Source organism: Harpia harpyja, chromosome 14 (assembly GCF_026419915.1).
Source record: "Harpia harpyja isolate bHarHar1 chromosome 14, bHarHar1 primary haplotype, whole genome shotgun sequence".
Classification (NCBI taxonomy): domain Eukaryota; kingdom Metazoa; phylum Chordata; class Aves; order Accipitriformes; family Accipitridae; genus Harpia; species Harpia harpyja.
The window spans coordinates 9213973-9233169 of NC_068953.1; the positions used below are offsets into that span (position 1 = coordinate 9213973).

At 54.3% G+C, this 19197-nt stretch overlaps 1 protein-coding gene across 3 annotated transcripts in view; it reads left to right on the forward strand.

Moving 5' to 3' along the window:
- The window catches only part of MGAT5B (alpha-1,6-mannosylglycoprotein 6-beta-N-acetylglucosaminyltransferase B), a 70670-nt gene extending 68177 nt beyond the window's left edge, over positions 1-2493 (forward strand). For all 3 annotated transcript variants that reach the window (XM_052808199.1, XM_052808198.1, XM_052808200.1), the window contains 2 exons: positions 414-688; positions 1859-2493. In XM_052808199.1, coding sequence (XP_052664159.1) covers positions 414-688; positions 1859-2057 — 474 coding nt within the window. In that variant the 3' untranslated portion in view covers positions 2058-2493. The remainder of the gene's footprint in view (positions 1-413; positions 689-1858) is intronic.
- Positions 2494-19197: the final 16704 nt, after the last annotated feature.

Below are 19197 nucleotides of genomic sequence, written 5' to 3' on the forward strand. Positions count from 1 at the left end.
CTTCCTCTGGGCAAGCAACTGCTGACCCAATGCAGCTCCCCAGCGAGGGACCCCAGGTCCCAGCCCTGTGCAGCCAGTGGCCTAATTGCAGAGGGCACCAGGAGATGGGGGCTGGGGGAGAGTTGTCATGAACCAAAGATGCTGGGGGGTTTGTGGAAGGTGGTGCGGGATGCTGGGGCTGGGTCAAGGCCTTTCTGCTGCAGAGAATAAGGCAGCATTGGGAGAAAAAGAGGTGGCCGATGCCTTCATCTCCCACAGCAGGAGATGCCATCTATGCATGCAGGTGACCTCAACCTGAGGAGCAAACTCAGCAGCCCAAGTGTCCTCCTGTCCCACCAGCAGCCTCCCTTCCCCATCCCCAACATCTCACCCTGTCCCTCTGCCCACTGACCCATTGTCTTCTCTCCCACTAGGATTTCTGCACCACGTCGTCTCCTCCTCTGCCTCCCAAGGCCAAGAGTCCTGCTATGCAAAGCCCTCCGAGCCCGCTGGCCCTGTCCCCCAATGCCACTCACCTGGTGTGGTCCCCCAGTGCCAGTCGGGACCCCCATGCCTGGCCCCCCGTGGACTCGCTGCAGGTGTGGGTGTCGGAGACCCGGCACGCCTGCACCGAGACGTGCCGGCAGCGCGGGCTGGTCTGTGAGCCCACCTTCTTCAGGTTCCTCAACAAGAAGGAGGTGTTTCTCCAGTGAGTTGTGACCTTCTCAGCAAGGTGGTGGTGGGGGCCATCAGCCAGATGATGTTCCCTTTGCTCCCCCCATTCCCAGCACCCATTTTCCTCGTGTCCTCCCTGCTGAAATCCCATTGAGGTGCCTTTGTGCCCAAGGCGATGTAGGCAGGGTGCTGCCTGCAGAGCAGCCCGTTGCTAGCACGTGTTGGCGTTGATCAGCTTCACACTTCAGAAGGCAATGATAGCCTTTCCAGGCACGTTTCCGCCTCTCTCCCACCCCATTCCTCTCCACCTCCTCCATGCTCTCTCTCTTCCTCTCTTTTTTTATGTCTTTCTCTATAAAACTGCATTTTGAACACACAGCAGTGAAGTTTTAATAGAGTATAAATCTGCCACTGGGCTCCGTGCTGCTCTGTGGGCAATTAAAATGTGAGCATTACCATTGCTGTCATGCTGGTCAGGCAGGCGCTGTGAGTCCCGGTGACATTTTTACATGATAAATTAGAGCTGGGGCTTGGATTTCACTCTCTCCCCTCCATGCCCCCCTCCAGACCTTAAAATGAGCTGGCTCAGGGACTCACCAGTTGAAAGGGATTGGTGGGAGGTCAATGCCAGTGCTGCTGCTCCATCTGCAGATGCGGGCACGGGTGGGAGGAGAAGGATGCTGAGATCTGCACTGGACATTTCTGCTGCCCCTCAGGGTGTTTGCTGATGCCCAGCCTGGTTTTGCTGGCTAATTCCGGCTAGCAGGGGACACATGGGCATCTGTTGAACTCATGTGCCCTTCCAGGGGACATTAGCTGCTGTGGGAACACGGTGTGGACACCGTGGAGAGTGGACAGACCTGTTGGTCAGCGGGGGGATATAGAAGATTTGGGTGGATTTTTGTGCCTAATTTCCTGAGTCATCCGTGGCCCACGCAAGAGTTGGGGTGGTCTCTGGGCTGCAGGGTTGAGTTGCAAGGGTCACCCCTTCCTGCGTGGTGTGTTGGGCTGGTGACAAGCATTCACCTCTAGCCAAGGGGTGCCAAACATAGCGCTTATGGTTCCTGGTGCAACCAGCAAAGATTTGGCCCAACACTTGGCGAAGGAACCTCCCTGGGAAGGACAGAGCAGCACTAAAAACCCTTCAGTGAAACCCCAGGCAGCCTCCTCACCTGAACTGACCCACCTTTGTCTTTGTTCCCAGGCTCAGCATCACCTGTGACAGCACCGAGTACGAGATGAACCATCTTTACCCAGCGGTGGCCGAGAACGTCCACGAGTGCTACCTCCAGAAGGAGCCGCTGCTCTTCAGCTGCGCAGGCTACAACACCAAGTACCGGCGGCTCTGCCCCTGCCGCGACTACCGCAAAGGACAAGTGGCTCTGTGCAGGGACTGCTTGTGACTTGGTGTGTCCCCCCCTGTGTTTGCAACATGCAACGTGCAACGAGTGGCTTTTTCTCAAAGCTTCTGCAATAGCCGAGGGAGGTGGGACAGGTCCCTCCTGGCGGGTGAGCCGGGGGTGTCAGACTCTGGGGGTTGTTTCGTCCGCCAGTCAACTGTGAATGACCATGTCCTGACCTTTGGTTTCATTTTCTTCTTGAGGAGCATCGTCCGACTGCATCCGAACCCACCTGGACCTGGTGGCACTGGGACAGGGTGGTGGGGTGAGGGGGACCAGGGACACCCTTCCCCTCCTCTGGCAATGGGACAAGCCACCAGCAGACTGCAGTTTCAGGGTTTTCATCCTCTTCAAGCATCCTAGGTTGTTTTATTTATTGATTTTTTTTTTTTTAACCCTCCCCCCTGACAAGTGATAAATTAAAGGGAAGCGACACCCAGCCCTTCTGTGGGAGTTATTGGGCAGAGCTGTGTTGGGGGGCACAGGGGGGCTGCCGGTGCCTGCCTTGGCTGCAGAGCTGGGGGAGGACAAAGCCCAAGGAGAGCACCTGGGTTGGATGGACACGGTGGGGTCTGCACCCACGGTGCCCCCAGGAAGAGCCAGCGGGGGCTGGACGGTCCCCAGGCTGTTCTTGGGAAGCGAGGGGCAGGATGGGGCCCGGGAGGGCTCCCGGGAAGGAGGCTGGTCCCCGGGGCAATGCTGCTGGCAGGGCAGAGGTGCCCGAAGCGAGTCCCCCCCCAGCCCCTGGGCTGCTCTCTGCCCCGCTGGGCCACGCACGGAGCTGCATGTCCCTCCAGGGACTGAGGCATCGGAAGCGGCGGCGGGAGCACGGGGGCTGCTCGGGGTTCGAATGAGCAGGCAGAAAGGAGGATGTGCTGCAGCAGCCAAAAGGAATTGCCGGCGGGCACAGACCGAGGCCAGGGGAGAGGGGGCCACTCAGCAGCTGCAAAAGCAACGTCGTGTCTCTGTGCCCCAGATGTTGCAGCCACGGGAAGAGGTGAGCTCCAAGCAACCATCTTCCATGCATGGTCTTCACTTCTTTAGCTTTTCTTCATGCATTCGTCTCACTTTAGGGCAGTTTTCACCGCTGCCAGTATTACCCCTCCTGGCATGTCCCCTTGCTGGGTTAGGGCTGGCTGGGGTGACCTGGTTTGTTTTTGTAGGGTTGCTCACTGGCGCAAGGCTGTGAGTGTGTTGCTGTAAGGTTGATGCTCAGCCCTCCTGTTGCTTGGAAGCATTTGATGGCAAGACTCCTGCATCTCATAAAACACGTGGCTGGAAAGTTATGGACTGGAAAATCCCTCCCAGCCCTTCCCTGCATGGAAGAGCTCCCGGCCCAGCCGGCGAGGGAGACTGGTGGGGTGGCAGCCTGTCCTGGCAGTGTCACTGCAGGGTCCCAGGCCCTGGCAGACTTGTCCCCCCCAACTCAAGGTGGCTGATGGAGAGCAGTGGCACAGCAGGATGAATGCATGAGGTCTCCCCTGCGACCCAGCTGCTCGCTGGAGCTGTGCCATGTGGCCCCGGCACCTCCAGCCCATCCTCCCCACGGCTCAGTGGCTTGCAGCCAGATTTTGGGAGAAAATCTCATTCCTTCAGCTGTGCAACAGCATCAGGCAGACCCCAGCTCCCCTCACCATCTCCCTGCTTTGGCCCTGGGAAGGGGAACACCGTACGGTGCTCATGTGCTCCAGGCATCCCTTCGGCTGAGCCCGCAAGCCCACTGTGGTGACACCGGCCGCATCCTGCGCAGGATGAGGCAGGAGCCGGAGATGCTGCTGTTAACCTGGAGCAATTTGTCATCTTCAGCGCAGAATTGCGTAGGCAGCCTCCATCCTGCCTGTGACACCAGACAAGGGGAAGGATTGATTAAGTAATTTTTGTGTCTTGCAGCCAGCATGTGTATAAATAAAAGCAGCGCAAAACTCTCTTTGCAGAGCTGAACAACACTACCTTGTGCCTTTCTACGGCACCTTTCATCTCAGTCTCAAAGCATCGCCTGGCAAAGGCTCCCGTGCCGCTTGCTCCAGCTGCTGTGAGCACCGGGTGGGCAGGAGCCGGCCCGGGAGAAGCACAGGGCATTTGCAAGCAGGAACCACCAGCGATTCACTTCCCAGGGTTGTAAGGACCAAATAAAACCTGGCTTTATAGGGGATCTAAGCGAACTTTAAAGACCGAGAGGCTCGGGATGCCGCTCAAGGCAGCGCTCATTGCACATCAGCTCTCCGGGCAGCTTTCTCCACCAGTTCTGCTCAGCTGCTTTTAAAATAGCCTTCACCTTCCAGCAGCCCAGCACCTGCCTCCCACCGCAGAGAGTCCCAATTATCCCCTGGCAGGAGCATTTTTCTCCAAGCTGAAATAAAAGGCGGCTGGCTCACCTTCGCTGCTGTCATGGGAAATAATGATCTGTCTGGAACCTTGTTGGATCTCAAGCCAGCCTGTAAATTTGGGTGATGGGGCTGAGTAATGCTCTGGTATTACCTGTCATGTCTCTGCCCCATCAGCTGGCACCAAGTCCTGCTCTCAGTGCTGCCTGGAGGATGGATGCTGCCTGGGGAAAAGCCTCTCATGTTGGCCCATCAGTGATGGCACATCGCTCGCGGATGCTGGATGTAACGGGGACCAGAGTGTGGGTGCTCGGGGCAGCCCGTCCTGTCTCGTCCCATGTGGAGCCCCAGGTGCTGGGAGCAGGGAGATGCCTTGGTCTGTAAAATCCCATGTAGGAGCAAGGTGGGGTCTTGGCTGGTTCAGTAACGCCAATGTTGGGTATTAATGGCAGCTTTGGGTGCAGAATTGGCACCGAATTGTTTGTTATGTGGGGGTGTGTGTGCCAGGGCTCCTGCAGTGCTCCTGCTGCCAGGGACCCCGACATGGAGGGGGTAGCAAGGGATGGAGCTGCTGGGTCAGCAGCAGCTCCCGGATGAGTTGGTGTAAAAGAGAAGGGACTTTGTTACCGGGAAATGCTTTTTCTTTGTCTGTTTCTGGTCCCGGCTGTGTCCAAGCGATCGCTGGAACATCCCGCTGCCTTCCTGAGCTCTTGCCCGAGCAGGTCTCCAGCACTTGTCCCGGTCTCCTCGGCCAGGACACGTTTCCATCCGGAAAGGAGATCTGAGGATGATACAGACATTAAATTCACTTTTTATTAAGTAGGAGCATGGAAGAGATTTAAAGGGAAGCCGAGGCGCTGCTGTATGAAAGAGATTCTAATTACCATAGCTAATTACAAAGAATAAATCCCCAGTTGGGAGGGGGAAAAGAGGGGGAAACAGTGTCAAAACTACAAATAAAATCAAACAATTAAAAATCAAATGAGCTGCCAGGTACACCTTCCATTGCTGGTGGATGGGACAGTTTATTTGACAACCAGAGAGAGCATGTGCGTGGGGAGCCCCTGGGGTGGACCTTTTGATGGCATTGCTGGTGGCATTGCAGTGGGCAGAGCCTCCTAGAAGGTGGTTTTTTTTTAACCTGTTTTCATCTTCTGGCAGCCGTGAAACCAGGACGGGCATGTCGAAAGAATGATACTGTTCTGGAAATCCATTTTCTGTACCTAGAAATGGAGCCAGGGGCAATTTTTGTTCCTGAGCCTCACTCTTCTTAGTAATTCCACTCAGAACTTCTTTTCTGGTGGTTTTTTTTTCCTCTGGTTTTAATGTTGATGGCATCAAAACCTTCCCTTGCCAGTGCAGCCGGGGCAGTGGGGGGGTCTGGCAAGAGGGCGGGTGGTCCCTGCCCTGGCATCCCCTCGCAGCATCCCACTGCCGGCTGGGCACCTCTCCCCGCACCAGCATCCTCCCCTGCAGAGGCTCAGCCACCGTTAGCTCCCACAGAGCAGCAATCTGGGCTGTAAATCACAGCTGGAGGGAGGTAATAGTGCTGCTCCACTCTTATCTGGGGCTTTATTAGGAAATCGTTAAGCGGCTTTTCCCTCCTGATCCCCTGCTTATCAGCAGCCGGGTAAAATAGCAAATTGCATCCATGATGTGGACAGTCCAGGCAAGAGAAACCCATTTATTTCCCCTAACGGGTTTATCGCTAGATCAAGGAGCTGCTGAAGATGTAAGCACCGGTGGTTATTTCCCCAGGTGATGGATCTAGCTGCCACACAGCCTCGGGTAACCAAAGCATGCCGCCTGACAGGGATGTCTAATGGACCCCTGGTCGGGTCTACTGGCTCATGTATTTCAAGGTCTTGCTATAATTGAGTCCTGTCTCCCTGGTGTCATGCTTTTTTTTTTTTTTTCTTTTCTGCTTTAGAAAGTCTTCCCAAAATAAACTAATGCATTTAATCTCCTGTCCCCTTCCCTCATCCCTCCCTCCCTTTGGAAAAGCCAGAGCCATAAAGAAAGTTAACAAACTGAAAATCTGTCCTCAGACTTATTAAGTGAAGAAAGCAGTGAAATCTTTTGCCTTTTTTCTTTCTTTTTCTTTTTTCTTCTTTTTTTCTTTTCTTCTGGTAGAAAGGACTTGGCAGGGGGGGTGAAACCCTCTTTCAAAGCTGCGGGGCTGAGTGTTCCCTTTCTTATCAGCTCAAGCAGTGATGCCCAATGACACTCATTGTGGCTCGTTAGCAGAAAGCCATTAAAACTCTGGATCGATATTTTCTCAGGAGAGATAGGGCCCATTCAATATTATTCCGCAGGCAGGCAGAGAAATACCAACAAGCCATCCATAAAGCAGAGCAAAACTGCTGAGGATGCAGCTTCTCCTGCCAGCACCCATGGCAGGGATGGGACGTCCCCCAGCCCAGGCAGCGTGGGAGCCAAGCCAGGATCCAGCCCTCGGCATCCAGGTCTTCTGGAAAGGAGGAAAAATTAAAGGATGGGTGGGGGGGTGTTTGGGAGGGGTTAGGTGCCTCTCCGGGGCTTGACCTTCAGCCAGGGCCCTGGAGTGCAGGTGCCGCCACTGCCTGCAAAGGGCCTCAGGAGGGCAAAAATATATGACTGATGTGGCCATTCCCAACATTTGGCTGTTGGCTTTGGAAAGCCAGGAGGAAAGGGGCTGGTGGGCTGTGCAGCCCCCCTTCTTGCCATCTCTCGGAGGGCTCCCACTGCGCCTCACCTTCTGGAACTCAGCTCCCAGTAGAGACCAGTTGGAGACAGGACAGAGGTTTGCTTTTGGTTTTAGTGTGAGCTACCAGACGTATCAGCTTTTCTATAAATATAAAACAGAAAACAGGAAATAACGATCTGCCCTAATTTAGTTCTTTTCATCTAAGGATTCAAAGCATCTGACAGCATCTCTAAGAAATAAGGAAAGGCTTTGCAACCTGCATGGAAATGCAGCTGTTTCAGAGGTGTGCGTGCAACTTTTTGCTGAACGTTGCATTGCAACCCCTCACTCACCAGCCTCAATTCCTTCCCAAATTACCCCAATTTCATGCCACTGAGACCAGGACCCAGCAAATCAGCCCGGGAGTGGGTGATGTTCTTGCAGCTTGACACGGTGCACAGCTGGCTCAGTGCCACCAAGTGTGGAGGATTGTTTATTTAATCAATTAATTGAATTAATTAATTTTCAGGGGAGTGTTGAGAAAAATAATAGGAAGCACCAGCAGCCCTGCCAGCTGTCTCGCTGTGTGCAGCGGTGGGAACAGGGGCATGATCTGTACATGTGGCTCAGGGGAGCGAGGCGAGCCCAGCTGTGCAGTGCTGGGGCAGATGTGAATCATAGAATCATAGAATGGTTTGGGTTGGAAGGGACCAAGATCATCTAGTCCAACCCCCCTGCAATGAGCAGGGACATCTTCAACTAGATCAGGTTGCTCAGAGCCCCGTCCAACCTGACCTTGAATGTTTTCCAGGGATGGAGCATCTACCACCTCTCTGGGCAACCTGTGCCAGTGTCTCACCACCCCCAGCATAACAAATTTCTTCCTTATATCTAGTCTGAATTTACCCTCTTTTAGTTTAAAACCATTACCCCTTGTCCTATTGCAACAGGCCCTACTAAAAAGTCTGTCCCCATCTTTCTTATAAGCCCCCTTTAAGTACAGAAAGGCTGCAAGAAGGTCTCCCTGGAGCCTTCTCTTCCCCAGGCTGAACAACCCCAACTCTCACAGCCTTTCCTCATAGGAGGGGTGTTCCAACCCTCTGATCATTTTCGTGGCCTCCTCTGGACCCGCTCCAACAGGTCCATCTCTTTCTTGTACCGTGTTTGCAGCCAGGGAGAGCCCAGCCCACACCCTTCCAGCAATGCTTTCCTCAGGGAAAGGTACACCCAGCTGCCCTGGCTACTGCACAGAGCCCGGGCACTTGAATCACTGCATCTCCCCTTGCATTGCCAGTCCTACGTCTTTGCTGCCCACTGAGCCCCCTGTGTGTGCTTCGCCCTGCGTCCTTTGCTCTCACCAAGTCTGGCACGCTGGGATTTCCTTGCGTGGTTTGCTCTGGAAACTAGGGAGGATGTTGCACCAGTTTTACCTGCAAGGATCCTCCATCACTGGCCCCTTGGTGCATCAGCTCTGATGCAGCTGCAACAAAGAAGTTCCTCAGCCACCGCTGTCCCTGGGCTCTTGCAACATGTCTGTCTGTCTGCAAAGGCTTGCTTAGGTTTGGTGTTGAGGTTTGAGCCACCATGGTTCCTGTCCCCAAATCTTGCCATCTCTCCATCTAGGTCAAATGAAGCGACTGGGTGCTAAAGTGGAGCCCAGCTGGCTGTCACCAGCAGTGGCAGTGCCACAGCAATCTCTACTTCGTCACACAATAGCAACCAGTTCTCTGCCCTTCCAGCTGTGGCCAGATGTGGCCAGGCAAGGACTAGGCTTGGGAGCAAGAAGTTCATAAAATAAGTCTGGGAGGCAATGGATTTCCACACTTAATTAACTCAACAAATTAATCCCAATTAGAAGCTGTAATTAGGATTATAGTGGTTAATCATCTTTCCCCCCCCAAGCAACAACCGCGCTATCTGCCTTAACTTTATTCTAAAAGCAGAGGACGCGGAGTTACGTGTCCGTGACACCAGAGCTGCCACAGCCACCACCTGAACACACCCCCGGGGGAATCGGATCAGGTCTCTTCCCCTTGGCATGCTGCTCCCCAGGATGGGGGACAGGCGGGGGGACAGCACTGCGTGACCCAGTGACCCCCCTGCAACTGCCAGGGTGTGATGCACTGGATTGCATCATCGCCGCTTTTCCAAGAACATTGCAAATTTGGCTGCTCATTGTGCTGTTTGAACGGTTTCCTACCAGAAAACTAAACTGTGGGGAGATCATTGACTCTTTTTGTGCTTCTCCGCTGCTCTTTTATGCTAAAAAGAGCCTGAATGAAAACATCTGCTTGTTCTTCTTTTTCTGAGCACGTTAATTAAGTGGTGTTCTCCCATGACTGGTTGGTCAGCAGGAATATGGAGCAGTCCTTTCCTCCTGCATCGCTCTTGATCACATTTATTGTCCCACAGGTGCCGGTGGGGTCTGGACCCCTCAGAGTCCCAGTGGCAGCTCAGGACTGAGCCCAGCCCCGGCTCCAAACCCCCCCTGCTTCCCCCCAGTGGTCCCTAAAGCCCACCCAGCAAAACCCCAATGCCTCTTCCCTGCACCCCTCTCCTGCTCGTGGGAGCTTCTGTGGGAGCATCCCAGCACAGCTTTGCTATTACCTTGGGGAACTTGCTTTCAGGGCCGCGGGGTGAGAATCATGCTCAGTAGCCACAACCCCCCCACCCGCCTGCCTCCCGCCCGGGCACTGGGGAAGGTGCTGCCAGTGCCAGTTTGCTTTCGGGTCCTTTCCTGCCCTACTGAAGACCAGCTGGGGGGCTGAAAAGGGAATTCTTGGAGAGGCTTCACCCCAAGTGCTGGCTCCCAGCGTGGCCCCAAAGGGGACATTGGATGGCCGGTGTCCAGAACACATCAAAGCAGTTGGGCAAAGCTCTATTAAATGCCCCAGAGAGGACAAACTCGCTGCAGCCGCCCACAGAATTGTTATTGCCAATATTTAGCAGCACAGAAAATACAGGATTATGCTCCTTCTTACATTTGGCTCAGCTTTATTCAAAGCTTCAGAGAACTTGTGCACCGCAGATCTCGGGGGTTATCTTCAATGAAAGCCTGTTTTGCCGCAGAGGAAGGGCGATGCTGTTTCCATCCTCCTCCGGCCGCCCGCACACAGCCGGTGCCTTCACACCTCCCCACCTCCAGCTCCTGCCATCGCCTGCAAGGGGCTCGGTCCGGTTTTGTAGATGCTATTTTGGTTCGGTGTTTTTGTTATAAATGTCGTTGAATGGGAAAAATAAAAATTCAAGGACCCCAGTGGTATTTTTAGTCCCGTATCGGTGACTAGCTCAAAATTCTCAACAGGACTGTAAAATAAAATTAATCTGATCTGCTGTGCATCATTTTTAAGAAGCTTGTCTCCTTCTACCAGAGGGATGGTTTACAATCCTGCTTGTCTCCGTTTGAGAGAGCGCCAAGTACCTGCCAGGCAGCCCCAGCTACAACAGACAGCAGGAGAAAACCCTCAGGGGTGGTGATGAGGGGGGGCGCAAGGGAGAAAAATTGATGTTGTCTCTCACTGAGTTTGCAGCAAGCTTGTGCCCCATCCGGCTACGCAGGTACCTGGGCAAACGCTGCCTGTGCAGGTGTAGCGAGCTGCACTGGTTGTACTGGTTTGCTTGCAGGGCATAGCTGCTGGGGGGAACTGGGGGAGCTGCTGGGGACCCAGGGGATGCTCTCAAGCAGGGGGGAGCTGCTGTGGGAACCCCTGAGCAATGCCCCACCACCCTGAATGGGGAGGCAGAAGTCTTATTGCCATGGAGACCGATGAGATGGTTGAAAATTGGCTGCCATGGAAACCAGTTTGGGAGTCTGTGGGGCCATCCCAATGGGCTGGTCCCTGGGTCATGGCAACAGTGCTGGTCCATGAGGCATGGGATGGCTGGGACAGTCGGATGCTCCAGAGCAGGGCTGAGCCCCACTGAATTCCCCAAATGGGCTACCAGGGGCCCAAACTGGAGTAACACAGCCCCAAACTGGGGGACTGAGCATCCCAAACTGGAGTAATGCAGGCTGGTGGGGAAAGAGCTAACAGATATTTCTGGGCTCTCGGCCACACAGCCTGCCAACACTCAGGACTGTGAATTGCACAGAAATACAAATATTAAAGCGGCTGAGGGTGGAAATGCAGCACGAGCCACATCTCCCGAGAGAATTACATGGCGGCTGGGAGGGAAAAGCAGGACTAGGACAGGGGGACAGTGGGAGCAGCGGGAGGGACGGGGGATGCGCTCAGCTTGGCAGCAGTGAGGTGATGTGAATAGCGCTGAATAGCTCTTCCTCCCCACCCAGAACCAATAAAGCATCTCCTGTTTGGGGTTTGTGTTTGTTTTGCTTCCTAAAATAGGACTTTGGGAAAACAAGGGAGGCCTTGTCACCCCTGGGCTGAGCCTCTCCTTTGCAAGAGAGGGGTGTCCTCAGTGGGGACCGAGGTGGCTTCTGTCACCCTTCCCACAGGCTATGCTCACTGTGCCATGCAGCAGTGTTCTAAACATCCCGGGACGCCTCCGTGCCCTTCCAGCCTTGCTCCTGGCACAGACTGGGCTGGCACGTGTGGGCTGGCGGGGTCTGAGGGTCACCTCCCCGATACCCATGGCAGAGGAGAAGCAGCTCTGCCTTCTCCCACCGTGTCCCCTCCCCACCTTTCTCCTGCACCCAGCAGCATCTTCCCGCCGGCAGCTGACAGAGGCATCCTCCACACGTGGGCGATGAGCACCTCGCCACGAGCTGGTAATTCTACAACCTGCCCACTCACCTTTTTGCATGCACGAAAACACCCGCTGACATTTCCAGCCATTTATTGTCTGCCGTGAAGCTGCCCGGTTGGACATGGCACACCGGCGGTTCCCCCTTGCTCCGGGGCAGGAGAAGCCAGCCCACATCAGGACACCCTCCCACCCCAGACATGTCCCAGCCCTGCAGGGCCAGCAGATGCTCTGCCTGCAAATTCCAAGACTGAATATCTCCGCTTGTGACGGGATGAAGTGATGGTGAAGGGATGGGAGCACACAAGACCTGGAGCAGGGGGAGGATGAGGCTTCCTTGCAGTTGTGGTCTTAAAAGCACCTTTCTGCCCTTGTTTCCTATTCCCAGGGGTCCAGACGCAGCAGCCTGGAGCCAGCCTGACCTCCAGTGAGCCCACCCCGTGGTGGGTGTGAGAGGGTGGGAGCAGCTGGAGCCTATAAAGGGCTGTTAGAGGTGATTTGGGTTGTGCTGCTGTGGGTGGGGGGCTCTGGGTTGGTCCCAGAGCCTGGCTGTGGGACGAAGGATGGTTGGGGGCCCCAAGGCTGGCTTGGTGAGTTGGTACCCCCACCCCTGTGTCCTGCGGGGAGGGTTGGGGTGGTGTTGGCAGTAACATGGGTGATGGTTTGGGGGTTGTCAGGGGTTCCCCCCATCTGGAGATAGGCAGCCTGAGTCTCAGGAGCCAGGCTGAGCTGGGCAGGGTTTCTGGCCAGGACCCCCAGGTTTGGGAAGTTTGGTCCTCCTGTAACTGCTGATCCCCAAAACCTGCTCTCTGCACCGGGGGGAGGGATGGAGAGGCCGTGGCCCCCCGCTGCTGGGCTGGTGCTTGAGAGCTTGGCTTCCTCTTACTCAGGGCCGAACACAGCTCTCACACTAACTGCAACCTCAGGATGCCCTTTAATTTTTAATGTTTCAATAAAACAGCAATTATAAACACCGCAATTTGAGTTTTTAAGCAGAAAGTATTAACTTCCCAGGGTTTAATTATTCAAGAGAAATTAATGAAAGCAGGGCTGGATCCTGCTGGCTGTCTTGGTTTTCCTAGCAAGGCCAGCATCGATCTGCTTTGCAGGGAGGATGAAGCCCATCCCCGGTGCCTCGGGGCTGTCTGGGAACGCCTGGGTGTGCTTAGCAGCCAGGGCAGAGGCGTGGGGGAGCCTGGCTGGGGGAGCACCAATGTGCTGGGCTGGGTCAGAGTGAGGAGAGGTCTGAGGGGCCAGCGGGACCCCCAGTAAATGGCTCCTTCTTTGCTCCCTGCACTATTTCCAGCCAAGGCAGTGCAGGATCCCGGCTGTGGGCACAGCTCTCTCTGGGAGGTCAGTGACTGCTGTGATCTGAATCAATGTCGCAGGAGACTGTGCATTAACCAGGGTGGGGAAACTGAGGCAGGTGCCACCCCAGGAGGTAGCGTGACCCTGTGGCTGCACCCGTCCCCTGCCTGGGAGGGGACTTGGGAGCTCCAAGTCTTTGTTTTCTGGAGCTTTCTGCAGCTTTAATTGTGCTCTGAGTTCCCTGGAAAGATTTCGGGCTTGGTTTTAATTACTCTGCTATGGCACGGTGTAGTTCCAAAGCACCTTTGCTGGGGAATGGGTCTCTTGAGATCGGGAGTGCTCCCAGGGCTGTTTAAATACAGCAAAATAATTGGTGTCTTGGCAAAGCTTGTGGATTTGGGCTGGCTCATGTTGGACCTCCACCCTGCATAGCGTAGTGGTGGGGTTGGGAAAGCCTTGGTGGAGGAGGGCAAGGGATGGGGAAACAGAGGGATAAAGTATTCCCTGCCAGGAGTGAGTGGTGGGGCTGCAGGAGTGGGGGCTCAGGGGGAGCATCGTGCTGACATGGGGCTTGTCGGGGTTCTCCAGCTCATTGTATCCACATGTCAGACCTCAGCCCTTTTGCCACATCCACAAAGCTCCTTTCCCATGTAGGCACCAGCCTGTTGCATCATCCCATCCTAAGCAGCATATCCATATGGCAATGGCCTTTAGCAATTGGCATCGGAGAAGGTCTCAGGGAACCATGTTTGCTAGAAAAGCAAGTTGCTGTTATTAATACTTAACTGTCATAACTTCATTAATAAGCCAACCCGCCTGATCAACTATCTGCAACAAGATGGTAAGAACACAGAGACAGCCAGGGCTCCTCACAAAATGCAAATGGCTGTTTGTCGGGGCTGGGTGAACAAATTGAAGTGAGTGGAGGAGGTGGCGAGGGCTGGTGGGGAGTGGGGGGAGCTGACGGCTCTGCTGATGAGGTGCAGGGCCGGGGAAGGAACGGGGCCTCATTTGCAAGGGAAATGAAATTATTGCCTGCTCTGTCTGCAGTCCTCGCACCGCAGAGCCTGATGAGCTGTGCGGGGAGGGTGCTGGAGAGGGTGGCCCTGGGAGCACCCAGCATCCCGGTGTGGCAGCGCAGCCCACTCAAGCTTGGGCAGGGTCCTTGCGCAGATGGGGCTGGGGGTGATCTGCTGCTCGGGGGGGGGGGGGCGCATTATCTCCTTCGCCACTTCTCTGCTCATCAAAGCCTCATTTTATGCTGTTTGGGCTGTATTTAGGGAAGGTCACTGCAGTGAATGTTGGTCGGTCACTCCTGAAATAGGAATGGTGGGGTAAGGAGAGAAGATGATGCTGACCAGGATGAGATCTCCACTGAAGCAGGTGAACCCTGGTGCGGTGGCACGCAGGGCACTCATGCTGCGATGCTGCTGTCACCCAGATTCATGTCCCCAAGTGGGTCTCATCACATGTGGGGCGGCAGTTTTGGCCGCTTCTGCCTGTGGCTGGGCAGTGAGACTGTCCCTTGGGGCATGGGACAGTACCTGCAGCCTGCATTAAGGACAAGGTATGACCAGCTCCATCCCTGCGCTGGGGATGCTCCTCTTCTGTAATGTGAATATTTTCTCATTCCCAGCCTGTAAACAGGGCATTAGCGGTTCCCGGATGGGAACATAACTCTCTGGTCTCTGTCCCCCAGGGTGATGGCTGCTGGGCTGGAAATATGAGGGAAGTGGGCTTAAATGAGGAGCATCGGTGAGACAGGAGTGATTTAACTGACTCAGTTAATCAGTTGTGGCAGTGCTGGTCCGGGTGAGAGACCCGGCTGCTCGTCGCCAGCTCCGTGGGGAGAGTTTACATAGCTCTGTCGCCAGTCACTCAGGGCATTTTATTTGGGTCTTAACTTTGATTTAACTTCAGTAGATTATAAAGACAAAAAGTCATTGCAAGGCACTTTATTCAGGGGAAAACCAGAAAAAAAGCCAAAATGGGGTAGTTTGAAGTTGTCAAAATGATTTTCCACTCCTTCAAAATAATCTCACAAAACTGATCCAGATTTTACAAGGCACTCTGGCTTTCAAAGAGCTGCCTGTCTGTGCAGAAGATGGGTCTGTAAAATATATATATATATTTCTTTTTTTTTTTCCCTTAGTGGTTTTACAAAACCTGTGCCTTGCCTCATTCCTGTGGGATCTGTAAGGGCACGATGCTTTGTGGGAAACACTGTTCTGGGATGAGCTGCAAGGCTGGATTGTAAAGCTGCTGTGATGCTCCCAGGAAGCAGGCAAGGTGTTTCGGTGAGAGGCTGCAGCATGTCTTCATGTGTGGGAAGAAAGGAGAACCCCAGGTCACAGCTAAGTGTGACAGCAACACCCTGCCCCAACCGCCTTGCAGAACAGCCTGTCCTTGGCTTTTGGGGAAGCTCAGGCTGACAGGGGCTGTGGGTGGAAGGAGCAGCCTCCCCAGGCACGTGTCTGTGCCAGTGAAGAAGGGCTGCCCTGATGCCACGAGTGATGGGCGAGCTGGAGATACACAGGGATGGGGCACACATCCAGATAATGGAGTTGAGCAATAGGATCAGGGACAGAGACTGCTGAAATGCTGACAGATTTGGCTGAAAGGGGGACCTGGCTCTGCCCAGCGGTGCTCAGGCACGCTGCCAGCCCCCTGCAGCCTGAGGAGAAGTGGGGGGTGTTTTTAGGGTGGGGGCTGGCAAATAGGGCAGAGCTGGAGGGTTGCCCCGAGCTGGGGTGCTGTAGGGCTGGGCTGCCCCATGGTGACTTGAGACCCGTGAAATATTTGACGCCTGGATGAGGCACTGATCAAGATGGTCTGGGGATGCCCTGGCCTGGCTGGGGACTCAGCTTTAGTTCAGCAAATGGTTGTAGTGAAGAAAGGAAACAGCAGCTGTCTCTTGATCTGAGATTAAATGCTCCGAAACTCAAGCCCAGGGTGACCAAAAGGTCTCATCAGACCCCAAAAACCCCAAAGCCTGTCCAGGGCTGGATGGGAAAACAGATCCCACCGCCCAGCTCACCCGGCTCTGCTGGCTCTAGGTTTCACAGGCATCCGTGTGTTCCTGGTCTTCCAGATATGCACTAACCCCTTGCCCCTGCGCTCCCCTGCCCAGCATCGCTCAAGCTAATCCTGAATCCCAGACCTTGGGGGTGCCGAGTGCTGCCCGTGCAGCCCCTCCTGGGCCACGTGCCATGGGAGCCGCGGTGGGGAACCGCATGCGGGGTCTCGGCCAGCTCTTGAGACGCTCTCGTAGGCACTTGCATCTGCAAATCTTCCCAGGCCAAGGGGCTGAGAGGTGCTGGGCCAAGCAAAGCTCTTCAGGCCTGATTTCACTTAAAAGGCATTTGCCGGGCGCGTTTCAGTGAGGGCAGCAGGCTGGAGGGGCTGGGAACTGCAGAACAGATGGGATGCTGGAGGGGGGCAGGGGATGAAAAATTATGGCTGAATTTGTGCCCTCAAGCTGTCTGGAGTGGCAGGGAAATCTGTTAGCTTTCCTTCGAGGGAGGATTGCTAGCAGGGTGCCGGAGAGGCCAATGCCAGGTTAATTGCTGCTTCCTTGTTTATTTAGTTAATTGATTGGGTGATGGAGAAGATGAAAAGGCAACCCTGGGCTGTGTATCCAGAGAACGAGCCTGGCTGGCTGGCACTGCGCTCCTGGCCATCGGCCGATGGACCTGTGCTGGTCGCTAGCTTGGCTTGCCACAGTTGTCCCCGTTTTCTGATAGCAGCTATGAGTTAATGATGATCGTGAATGAATCTTGCTGATCGTCCAGGGACCTTACCAGCTGTGGGGGCTGGAGGTGGGGGTGGCTATGGGAGCAACTGCAATAGCTCCCATACTTGGATGCCCAGGGGTAGATGAGTGGGGAGAAGAGCTCTTGGATCAGCACAATCCAGTGCCCGTGGGGAGCCTGGGGTGCTGCTCGGGGCCATTCCTGCCAGATCTGGGTTTGCATCTGGCAAAAGGCAATTCTGGGTTTAAATCCTGGTTGTGGGATGCTCATGGTCCCCACGAGAGGACCAGCTGCACTGGTTGCAGATGGGCTTGCTCAGACAAAGCCCAGCACTGAACATCCTCCAAGATGTGCACCAGGAGCTGGTCCTGTGCTGAGCAGAGGGGAGCAGGATCCAGATGGGTGTCTTCATGCTCTGTAGAGACCTCATCTTCTCTTCTTACTCGTTCTCTGGAGCTGAGCCACCCATGAATTGTTGATGGGAGAAACTAGATTTGAATCTGGGATATTTTTTTTTTAAACTTAATTTTTCATCTGACCTGATTAAAGCACTGCTCATGCTGGCTGCCTTGCATTTTGTTTGTTCATTTCGTCATATTCTGCTGGGGCACCGCATTGCCTTTATTTAGCAGCAGAGCCGTTTGCCCACGACTGCAAGCCAGGCAGCCTGGCTGCAGGGGAGCAGCATCCCAGCACTGGTCCTGTCCTTTGCGAGGGTCAGACCCTGCTCTCATTTTCTTTAAAACCTATGAAGGTCTAAGCCCCGTTTTTATTACTAGTGTGGGTGAGGGAATAGTATGTTACCGTCTTGCAGAAAGTGCCAAGCTCGGGTTGGGGTTTGCAAAGGTGCTGGGGGCCAAAAGATGCATGGAGGAATGGTAGGTTTGATATTTTATTATGGGGGAGGAAAAGAAAAGAGAAGGAAAGATCAGGTTCAGGCAGGATAAGTGCCAGACCTAGGTGATACTGGCTCGCAGCTGTGACAGGGAGCTGAAGGAAGATGCTCACGGCGCTGCCTGCTTCTGCCTGCCGAGATCTAACAGCAAAGGGGAAGCACTGTGAAATCTTTTCTCTGGGACTCTCCTGGCCCTCCTTCCCCATGGCTTTTGGGGTAGGACCCCCCTGAACTGTGCAGCCACATCAGGGCCTGCTCAAGGGCAGAGTGAGCAGCACTCACCTTCTGACCACCAAAAAGCCCCAGGAGTGAGAAATGGGGTGACAGGCGATGCTCATGGCATGGGCTGTGTCTCCCCAAATCCACAGCTGCCCTGTCCAGAGCCTGTGCAACTGGGAAGAGGCAAGAGGTCTGGTTTAGCTGCTGTTTGGGGGTGTTTGAGCTGCTTCTATCAAAAATTTTTTTTTTTCTTTTCCCCACCGAAGCATAATGTGGAAAAATATTTGCTGCTTCCTTAGATGGGTAATTAATGACATGGCAAAACGGGTCCATCCGAGGGAAGGACCCTGCTCTGCCTGGCTGCTCCTTGCATCACGGTGCTGACAACCAGAGCTTTGGTCTGAGTGAGAGCCTGTGTGAAGTGAGCTGGTAGGGCTGATCCAAAGGCATGGGGGGAAGAAAAAGAAAGTTTTTCAGTATCTATTAGTTCTTCATTCACGTTCTCCTCAAAGCTTAACAGCTTTGCAATCTACCAAATATAAAAGCATCGCTACAGTTTCCTTAGCTGGCAGGGCAAAGAAAATGGTCTGAGGAACAAGGCGGGTAGTCTCAGTGTCTGTCTGTCTAACATAGCTCGGGGGGGGGGGGGGGTACCAGGCACCCATCCAAGACCAGACCAGCTCTTAGAGAACCCCACACTGCTGCTTCAGGGTGGCATCATTAAAACCCAAGACAGGGAGAGGTTTTCTTCATGGAGTTTTGCTCAGGCACTTTTGGTGTAAGATGCTGTAGTACTTACCTGCACTGCTGTAGGAAGAAACCTGTAGCTCTCCCTAGGGGAAGGCTTGGGAGGTGGAAGAGCAGGGGGAAGATTGTTGCAAAAGCCTTTAGATTCCTGATCCTGTTTCCAGATTGTTTCTTAGGGGTTTGTGCTTCTGCAGAAGTGCACCCATGCATGCGGTTGTTCTGAGAGCCCATAAAAGGGGGTTGAGGGCATATTCAGAGCAAAATTTGATTTTGCAGTTGTCTTCAAGAGTGCAATGACTTAAACTATGAGCTCACTTGTTACAGAAATATACACTTTATTTGACCCTCTATAATTAAACAGCCCAGCTTGGCCTGGAAACACGAAGTCTGTAGGTGCATGGTGAAAAAAGCAAAGCTGTAAGTATTTGCTAAATGAGTGCAGTAATGACTTTGGGTGCATCTCGCAGGCTGCAGCAGCTCCGTGCACCGTGCTCACCCACCATGGCCGTGCCCTGCTGATGCTAACCCG